The sequence below is a fragment of the Opisthocomus hoazin genome, chromosome 2 (assembly GCF_030867145.1).
Source record: "Opisthocomus hoazin isolate bOpiHoa1 chromosome 2, bOpiHoa1.hap1, whole genome shotgun sequence".
Classification (NCBI taxonomy): domain Eukaryota; kingdom Metazoa; phylum Chordata; class Aves; order Opisthocomiformes; family Opisthocomidae; genus Opisthocomus; species Opisthocomus hoazin.
This window is the reverse complement of record NC_134415.1, coordinates 128,656,089-128,665,988: the sequence shown is the minus strand read 5'-3', so window position 1 is coordinate 128,665,988 and position 9,900 is coordinate 128,656,089. Positions and strand designations below refer to the sequence as shown.

The 9,900-nt window shown below is 50.5% G+C and overlaps 1 protein-coding gene across 4 annotated transcripts; it reads right to left on the bottom strand.

Annotated features, from left to right (window-relative positions):
* Window positions 1-412: 412 nt before the first annotated feature.
* Window positions 413-9,022, bottom strand: DEFB125 (defensin beta 125). 4 transcript variants are annotated; one of them, XM_075415020.1, is made up of 4 exons: window positions 3,413-6,017; window positions 2,491-3,264; window positions 1,757-1,898; window positions 413-690 (listed from the first exon to the last, which is right to left on the bottom strand). In XM_075415020.1, exons 2-4 carry the CDS (start codon window positions 2,513-2,515, stop codon window positions 570-572), a joined length of 288 nt encoding a protein of 95 aa, XP_075271135.1. In that variant the 5' UTR covers window positions 2,516-3,264; window positions 3,413-6,017; the 3' UTR covers window positions 413-569. The 4 variants fall into 4 exon arrangements, 2 of the variants coding, with proteins under 2 accessions (XP_075271135.1, XP_075271136.1); XR_012763272.1 differs by lacking the exons at window positions 413-690; window positions 1,757-1,898; window positions 3,413-6,017 and adding exons at window positions 7,545-7,734; window positions 8,884-9,022 and having other exon boundaries at window positions 2,973-3,264; XR_012763271.1 differs by lacking the exons at window positions 413-690; window positions 1,757-1,898; window positions 2,491-3,264; window positions 3,413-6,017 and adding exons at window positions 6,494-7,228; window positions 7,545-7,734; window positions 8,884-9,022.
* Window positions 9,023-9,900: the final 878 nt, after the last annotated feature.

Sequence of the window (9,900 nt, the reverse complement as noted above, 5' to 3'; positions counted from 1 at the left end):
TCACCTTCTTGTCTTGGTACAGATACCACCACTCCAGAGCAGGTTCTCCCCACTTCGGTGACCTACAAGCTACACAGATAGAGAACAGCAAAGAGATGGGTAAGGAGTGCCTGGGCAAGGAAACAACTGGAGGTGTCTTTGGTCTCTGCCAGGCTGCCAGCCCTGCAGGCCATGTGGACTGCTTATCTGTTGGATGGCCAGGTTTGGAAGACCTTCTGCGTGCCTAGGGGAAACTCTTCAGCCCTTCACTTGCCTAGGTAATGGAAGGGCAACCTCGAAAAAGACTTCTGTTCTCAAAAGCAGCACAGCATGGACATGGATACATTGTACTTATGTACAGAGAGGAGAATTTCCGAAAAAACAAGGCACCTTCTCCTTCACAACACCACAGGATGATATATATTGGCTTTATAACAACACCTTCCTCCACAAACCTCATTTATTGATCTAAGGATGACCGCTGCCCTCATGACGGTGTTACTGCTGCAGACTCATCCATGAGAAAGCCATTTCTCTCTGTCCCATGCTCAGGTCACAGAAGGTTTCCACATCTATTCTGAGATTCAGTTTTATCTCAGGATGGTCCATCTGGTGGCTTGGGAGCTGGCAATGGCTGGAGGGATGATTCTGCCTGCCTCTGAATGCATTTTGAAGGCTTTCACAACGTGGCTCTGATGAGTGACAGGGCTGCTGTAGGGGTTGATAATGGAATTAGCTCAAGCCAAAATTGTTTCTGCCTACACTCAGCAGGACCTTGGTTCATCCCCCACTGTATCAGCTCACTAAATACAAGGGACCTTTTCCAGCCTGTGTTTAACCCACTGCGGTCAGTCACCCCCCAGGGGACTCTGCTAATGAACTGTGCTTGAAGACCATCATCTCCCAGCAGATAGCAGCTCCCCAAGGAACAGGCAGCCTGTGAGGGACAATGCTGGTGGTGAAGCCTCCCATCGATCACAGAAGAACAGCCACCGCCTCCCCACACCAGCTACCAGTAGAAATCACTTCACAGAGCAGACAGAACATGCTTATTTTTCCCCTGCCATGAGCTTCCATGTGTTTTCTCTCCCATTCACTTGGTGTCGAGAGATGTCTGGTGCTCAGATAGGGCTGCCCCTTGACTGTGGACCATACATTAAAAGATTGTATTGTCATCCAGCCCCATGCATGGAAACATCAGCCTGGAGAATCCATAACTGTCCTCCTTGGGGAGATAAACCTATTCACACGCCAGCACAGAGGACCTCAGCTTCACCTCTGCCTTCAGAGGTGGCTCCTTCGGGCAATTACCTCCCTGTGGTCCCAAGACAGCATTGCCAAATGTCTCACTTTGAAGCAAAACCAGGGCAGCGTTGTCTTGGGCTTTCCTTGCAAGAAGCATCTTGGGTGGAAAGTTTATTTGATCTATTTTTTGTCATTGCCATTGCGTTTTATGTGAGGTGGCTGCTTCAAAGGGCTGCTATGGGCCAAGCGCTTGGGAGGAAAGGGGCTAATGGTAATCTTGGGGTACTCTTGAATTTGCCTACCCTGGAATGAATCTAGTGGTTTCCAGAGCAAATATAGAGACCTCTTGAAATCACACCTGTATCCTCAGCTCCTTGTCCTGCAGACCTGACTGAGACATGTTGCCTTTGCAAGTGCTGCCAACTCCAGACCTCTATTACAAGACTCACCAAGTCTTACAATTCCCTAAAACCTTCCCATCATCTGGCTGCAAGTTTGGTTTTGTCTCTGCATCTTCTGTAGCTGCTCAAACCTGTCTGTTTCCTGGTGCCCCAGGACCATGGCATCGGGTCCTCCAGGCTCGGGATGGACTGCCAGGCTTGAAGAACGATGCCTTACTTCTGCTCCCTCTGTCTTTGGATGTAGAGTTAGAAAGCCAGGTCTTGGGCTATGCTCTGCAAAAGAGGGTTGTGGGCCAAGACCGTGTCTTCCCAGGGCTTGATAAAAGTGACCACTGCAAAAACCCAGTGAGATGCAGCGTGCACATGACAACTGCAGCCACAGTGATGGGGTCCCAGTTGCTCTGTCTGTGTCCGACACAGCTGAGATTTTTTCTGTATTCATATCTTTCCTGCTGACTGGAGCTTCCCCCAGTCCTGGGAAGAATCAGTCTGACGCCAAGGAGGGGTTATACCCCTTGGGGTCCTGCTAGTCCAGCCAACATCCTTGCAGAAGATCTCTCCATTTGTATGTACACCCATATGAATTAAGAGATGTGTTTTCAGGAAGAGTGTTTTAGGATCTTACCCAAGGAATTTGAGACTGTCTCTACTGGGCCAGGAGGCTATAAGTCTGACAAAACTGCTTTGCCCACACATTCCTCCAAAAATCCAGTTTTCCTCTCCTTCTTTTATAGATTTGGGGAGCATGGGGTAGGTGAAGGATGGAGTGGGTGGGTACTCATGCCCATGCACCTCCCCTCCTTCCCCCGTCCTCCCCATCACCCTCCCCAGCCCCTTCCCCTCTTCTCTGCAACGATAAGCTCACCAATGGAAAAAATGTTGTCACACATATCTCACTTCCAGTGTGTGGGAGTCGCTGATAGCGGCATGAAGATCTGGACAATAAAGCCTCCTGACAGCTTTCGTGTCCGTCCCTGGCGTGGGGACATGGTCTTGGAGGAAGGGCTGAGCGCTCGCGGGGCTTGGGGAAGGGTCCTTCAAACGGTGGCCCTGGGTAGGAGGATGGAGAGGGGAAAGGGCTCATTCATCCTCCCTCAGCTGGGGTGCTAAGCCTTTTTCTTGCATTTTCTCCAAATTTAGCATTGCCTCTCGTCCCTCGGGTGTCTCCGAACCAAGAACCACAAGCTTTTGGCTGGAGGTGGGTCCGCTGGCGCGCTGGGGAGCAGCCGTGTTTGTTTTGGAGCATCCCCACCAGCCAGCGCTCCCTTCTCGGGGAGAGGAGGGCTGCCTTCCTCCAGCGCTGCTGTTCTCCCACGTGGGGCTGCCGAAAGAGCCCGGAGCACCTCGCCAGGAGGGTGAAATCATTTATTTACGCCTATAAAAAAATGTACTTTATGACACAGCCTCTGAGATGTTAGGGCTGACCGACTGCCAGGCTTTCGCTCTGACGTGGGCAGCCGAGGTCAGCACAGGGCAGTCCTGGTGGCTGCATCTTTTCTTCGTCCCCTTGTAGGGGCGTACAAACAGGACATCGATTTATTCGTGTGAAAAAAAAGCACCAAGGTTCTGCTGGCAGAGGTTCGTTTGACTGACAGAAATGTCTCCACGGTGGCGGGTCACCCTGGGCTCCCTCTGCCATCTGCAGAGATAAGAAAACCAGTGTAAGACAGAATTTCTTGCTGCACAGAGCCTGTTCCTCTGGCTCTCAAGGGAGGCGCGGAGGCCAAGGGAGCCACAGAGGCCAAGGGCATGGAGACCTTTGCTTCGCAGATGTTCAGATCTCTTACCCAGTGCTCTGCCTGAGATGAGAGGGGCTCTTCTGAAACACGGTTTAGGTGTGAAAGAGTCCCTGAAGGTGACCCTGATTCTATAGCACTCCTAGTTTTTCAGTATCTGTTTTCTCACTGTAATTACAACAAGTGAGAGCAACTTTTACAGAAAATCTTATTTTTCCAAGCGAAAAATATCAATTTCATAAGTTTTCCAGCTGGAAAGAAAACCCCTCAGTGTTCACCTTTCTGCCTCGTGCCTCGGAGGCTGTAGTTCCTCTCCCCAAAATCTCCATTTTCCTCCAGAGCACAGCTCTCCACAGCTGGGTGTGAGCAGGACAATTTATTTGGGTGGGGGAAGAACATATTGTTTGTACCATTCATAAATAAAATTAGTAAAATATTAAATGATCACTGCTATACAGAATGGTCTCTCTCCTTGGAATGCAGTTCTCATGTCCCACAATGATTTTCCTTCCTGAGGGCTGTGCTGTAAGAGATCGGAGGCACAGTTTGTTTCTGGGTTTAGCTAGAAATATTTCATTCTTTGCTGATCAAACAGTGTTTCTGGCGGAGAGAAGAAAAGAGGGAGTGGCGCTAGGTATTGCTGGTTTATGGAGAATGGAGGTTTTCTATTCAAAGTCGGGGAAAAAATGCCAAGAGCATTTAGAGGAGGACCAATACTCCATCTCAAAAGCTTTTCCATGGTAAATTTGTAGCCATGTCTGCTTGAGATCGCTCCTGACCCCAAGCTTTGGGTAAGGGGCAGATGAATTCACCTCCCTCCTTTGCTGCCAAGGGGGATCTTTTAAACCCTTGCAGACGGGCGTGCAAGATTTTGCAGCTTGCCTGCCTGGGATGTGAGAGGTTAAACACTCCCAGGCATTAGCAGGAGCAGAGCTGGGCAACGGCATCGCCCTTGGCTTGGCTGGGCTTTGGCACAGAGGTGCTTTTCTTCTCCGCGGCGGCTGACAGCCGGCTCCATCCTGCTGGGAGCAATTTCCCCCTGCAGCTCCTGCCAGCGAGCACAGACACACACACGCAAACACACATATATCCGTGTGCTCGCCCGGGCGTGCATGCTTCTCACAAGGCTCACATTCAGGGGCTCCCCACCTCCTTCCCCTCGCAAGCCCGGCAGCCCGTCCCCGAGATGTCATCCTGCCCCTGATAAGGCGCAGAGGCGGCTGCGAAAGGAAGGCTCCCAGTTGCTCCCGGCGCCAGGCTGGGTAGAGGCAGACGTGTCTAACCCTTGCCTCCTCCAGCAGTGGCCAAAAACAGATGACATCACCCTCTGGTCCCCCGTCCTCCCTCCCCCCAGCATCCCTATCAGCCCCACCGAGAGGCGTGTGCATGGAGGAGCGAGGAGGAAGAGGGAAGGCAGGGGGAGGAGGTCAGGGAAAAGAAGGGAAGACGAAGGCTGGAGCTGGAAGTTGGTTACTTTGGCAAAAAGACAAAGTTCTGCAAAACTTCATCGGCCAGACTTCAAAAAGGTGGAAAAACTGGAGGCTCGTTTCTGGCAGGTCTTGTTATCAAGGGGAGCCTTATCTGCTCGATGGGACGGATGGCTCATGCGAGCCGGAGTGGCTGCTAACCTCTGGCTGAGCTCTCTGAGGCCCCCAGGGAGCCGGGCTGTCACTCACGGAGAGCAGAAGCATCCAGGAGAGGGGACTGCGTGAAGGCATCTCAGCCATGTTTGCAGCCTGCAAAGCGAGAGGAGGGAGAACAAGGGCATCCCCAGCCTGGGAGAACACAGGAGCCCAGTCCCTCACTGGTTTAATTCATGGTGGTAGGAGGAGCGGGGGAATCGCTCCCTGCTCAGAGTCCAGACAGAGATGCGACTGATCTCTACTGGGTGTCAGCCGGCACAGCCAAGTCACTGGCTTTAGTGGTTTCCTCCTGTTTTCTCCAGGACAAGGCTGGTCCCTCTGGGGTAGATAGTGGAGTGGGTTTAGGTTAAAGCCAGGTGTGTATCTGGGGATTTTGCAGTTCAAGGAAGCTTTTGGATGGCAGTTTCGGACACCTCCTTGTTGCATGTCCCAGATACCATGCTGAGAACTTTCCAGTGATGAACCTTCCAGGTTTTCTCTCGAGAAGACTTTCATATCTTTTAATGCCCTCTCTCTCCTCATGCCTCCAAGACATCCCTATTCTTGCTCACATAGAATCACAGAATCATTTAGGTTGGAAAAGACCTCTAAGATCATCAGATCGAACCATCAGCCCATCACGACCGCGCCTGCTAAACCATGTCACCTTACATCACCTCCTTTCCTGGGGTACTGCTCCAGAGCACATCATGGTGGGCAATTCCACTTTCTTCTTGGCACCACAGTCAACAACATTTACTCCCTGGTCAAGAATTGCTGTAAATTAACTTGGCCTTGTCTCATTCCCACTCATAATTTTACCCAATAGATCAGCATATGCAGGAAATTAGGCAGTGATGCCCCTCATGTGATGTTGGGATATGGTCTGAAATACAAGAGTTTATTCTCGTTCACCTCCCAAAACACTTTGCATGGATGAGGCACGGGTAAAACTGTCCCCAGGCCTTTGGTCTGTGCCAGCTTGTCCAGACATGACCCTGGCATGGCTCGGTGGACAGCACAGGCCAGACGGTCTTCCTACCAGGCAGTTTCCCTGCAGGCATCAAGTATAGGGGTTGAAACTTTTCTTTTCTTCTCCCCCTTCCCTTCCCTTCCCTTCCCTTCCCTTCCCTTCCCTTCCCTTCCCTTCCCTTCCCTTCCCTTCCCTTCCCTTCCCTTCCCTTCCCTTCCCTTCCCTTCCCTTCCCTTCCCTTCCCTTCCCTTCCCTTCCCTTCCCTTCCCTTCCCTTCCCTTCCCTTCCCTTCCCTTCCCTTCCCTTCCCTTCCCTTCCCTTCCCTTCCCTTCCCTTCCCTTCCCTTCCCTTCCCTTCCCTTCCCTTCCCTTCCCTTCCCTTCCCTTCCCTTCCCTTCCCTTCCCTTCCCTTCCCTTCCCTTCCCTTCCCTTCCCTTCCCTTCCCTTCCCTTCCCTTCCCTTCCCTTCCCTTCCCTTCCCTTCCCTTCCCTTCCCTTCCCTTCCCTTCCCTTCCCTTCCCTTCCCTTCCCTTCCCTTCCCTTCCCTTCCCTTCCCCTTTCCTCTTTCTTTCCCTGACATGTGTCCCAAGCCTCCATTTTAGAGGGGGTGCCCAGAGCAGCGGGGTTTGGAGGGATGCTCCCCAGCCAGGGTGTTAGTTTGCTGGCTCTGATATCTCTTTCTCCTCCTTTACACGCACGTTCCTCATTTCCTTTCTGGCAAGAATTTTCTCCCTTTTCCCCCCACTAAGCAAATAAAATTTTTTCAGCTCTGTGAATCCCCTCCAATAAACAAGTGCTTCGTATGTGTCAGTATTCAGGGCTCATCCAAAGACAGGTTGGCTGCTTCAGCCATCTTCTGCCCCCCAGACCCACAACGGCACCCAGCCTGGGCTATCCATCACCAGCAAATAGCAGTGAGGCCAGTAAAGCTCTTTTTGCTTTTATCATCAGCCTTAAGAGTGGTTTCTCTTTTTATTTAAACCTTGCACTATGCAAGCAAGATTTCACAGGAGAATTGCTCCATGAAGAAGCGGGGCAGATGCAGAACCCACCACACTCTCTGTGCGACCACTGGGTGAATTGTTTTGCCCACGAGAGTGGGATTTCTCCATCTCACCCACTTTTACCTCGCCTCAAAGGTGGATATCTTGAGCCATCCACCCAGGCTCACCTTGTTGTTGTTATGTGGGAGGAAGAGGCACTTCTGGAGGGCAAATCATACCTCTCTTTTGGATCCACCTCCTTGAAGAGGATGGATCCTGCTGCGGTCTCTTCTGTAGACAGAGCAAGAGATAGAGGTTGATAAAGGCTGTGACAGAGACAGAAGGAAAGGCTAGAACAGAGGCTTCATAACTGCTTGGACAAGCCCAGCAGATCCCTCTCTTGCTGCCACCCTGGAAGGGCACAGGTGTCCCCTTGGTCCTGTGCCACATCTGCCAGCCTTGTTTTAGGCAGGATGGTCCATCTCAGAGGCAAACACAGCTGCGCTCTGCACCCAGAAGGAGATAAAAAACCAACAGGTTTATTGGTGACGGACAAACCGAGCTGTGGGTGTAGGCGAGTAGGTGTCCAGGAGCAGATCCTACGTACAGCTGTGGTTGCAGGGTCACTGGTCTGGTCCCCCTGGGATGCCGGGGCCCATCTCAGCGTGGCCAACCTCATCGACAGCAGTGCAGGCGGCCGTTGCTGCAGCTCCCTGCCCAGCGCTCCGTGTGGAAGCAAAGCCTCCGGCACTGGCCGTGGTTACTTCTGCACTGCTGGCTGTCAGAAAGGCCTCTTGCTGCAAGGGAAAAGTGGTTGAGAGACCTGCTTAGGGGACTTGGAAAACCACCTGGAGCCCTGCTGGTGTCACTGGCTGACCAATGAAGCGGTTGCAGTCTGGAATGGGGAGATTCATCTGGCTTCATGACGAAGGTGAGATGTGCTTGGGAGGAGCACCTCCCTCCAGCAAGCACTGGGAGCCTCTTAACATCTACTCTAAGTGAGATGGCCAGCTTTGGGTTGGATAAGTTAGGTTAGATGAGTCAGATGAGTTGGGCAATGTCCAAAGTTATGGAAGTGTCTTTTTGGAACAGGTGTTTTACCTCTTGGCTTGTTTGGGGGTTTTCTGTGATTTTTGATTTCAGGGTGGTTTTTTTGTTTGTTTTAAATCTTTCTGTTTTGATAAAAAGGGTATGCACTGCTTCTCTTTACACACAGCAGGAACACCAAGTTTTAGGTGTTGGGGAGGGATACACTGATGGGTATCTACCATCATTAGAGTGGGCAAACGCTTCTCTCTCCTCCTTTTACCCTAGCACTGAAGTTAACTAAATGAGAGCATAAACAGGCTAAGCAAGTAAATCGCCTGTTCTTGGTTATCAGGTTTGTCTTCTGTGAAAGTTATACCAGCATAGTCCTAGTAACACCCCAGTGACCTTACAGCTGGATGAAACCTGAATTGCTAACGTATGTATATAAGCAACCAGTGAAAAAGCCCAGCCAAGGAAGATTTTTCTGTTAAAACAGAATCCCAGAAGAGAACAGAAAGACACACAAAAAAACCCCTAGCAGTCTTTTGCACCATTTTGTCCCCTGGAAGATGCTGTTTGATTTCATGGGGTTCTCCTTGCTTTGTAGAGGACGAGGCTTGTATCCTGATCAGGAGCAGAGCTCAGGCTCCTGCCTTAGGCTCAGTATTTCTGGGTGGGTTTTGAGGCGGTGGAGAGGGGGTGACATACTGTCTATGGACCTGAGATACTTGCATCCAGGAACTTCAGGGAGACCATTTCAGAAGAGAGTTATTCCTTGGAAGCAAGAGTCAGGTCAGCCTCAACTTGACTCAGTTTGGCTTGAGGGCTCTGTCTTGTCCTACTCTACCTCGGGGTAGGAACCTGCCTGCTGTCTCTCCACAGTCCTGCAGAAACCCCTGTGAGTATTTTGTTCTTACCTGGAATGTCCTGGAGGAGGAGAATGACAATGACTGCAAAGAGCAGCTGGAGGATCCGCATAGCTGAACGTGGGTGGGGGTTCCACCACGAGGAGAAATGAAGGGCTGTGAAGAGATGAAGAGGGAAATTCTGGATTTATAGTGCCTGGAGGTTGTGTAACATTCCTGGAGCAGAGGGAACTTTGTCAATCATCTCAGATGCATTTCAACATGACAGCAAACAGTTGCACTTGGATGTGCTCACTCTTGGACACATGATGTTACAGAAGAAAAAAAAAAAAAAGAAAAAAACAAGGGAAACAAAAAAAAAAAGAAAAACATAAGGCATGGTTTTGTTAACAAATTGCACTGAGCACTGGGGAGTCTGCTACTGCTTGCTGCTGGAGACAGGACGCTGGGGCTGACCCAGTCTGGCTCTCCTTGTGTTTGTAGGCTTGAGCATGTGATGTTAAAATCCCATCCAAGTATTCGCAATATCGAAGTTTTTTCTTCTAGGCTGCAAAGAGACTGTTTGCCAAGGTTTTGTTTACAAGAAAAATGGCAATTTAACATCTTATTCATTTATTTACTCTTAAATGGGAGAGCTGGGGTACCTCCCTGTAATTATCAGGAGCAGGAGCGTTAGGAAAACGTGTGTATTACAGCTGTCCCAAGAATGCTGGCAGGCTCTCTGGTTTGTACTAGTTCTCCAGGACCATTCCACGAAATCAGTAGAGGTGAGACCTGAGTTTCAGCTTAGGAAAACAACGCAAAGCAAATAATGAGCAGAGATCTCCCCCAGCCAACAACAAATAGAAAAAGAGGAAACAGAAACTTTGTAAAGGTTTCTTTCTACAGCAATGAGGCAGCAGAGGGCATCACCAGGTCTTCCATTTTTCCTTTATTAGTCACCTTAATGACTTTTTATTTGCAGGCTGGGTGCCAGGTAGTTCTGGAAAATGTAAAACCGATGACTTTCAGGCTGCTTCAACAGAACAAGGATCACCTTCGTCAAACAGTGCAGATAAGGGGCCCTTC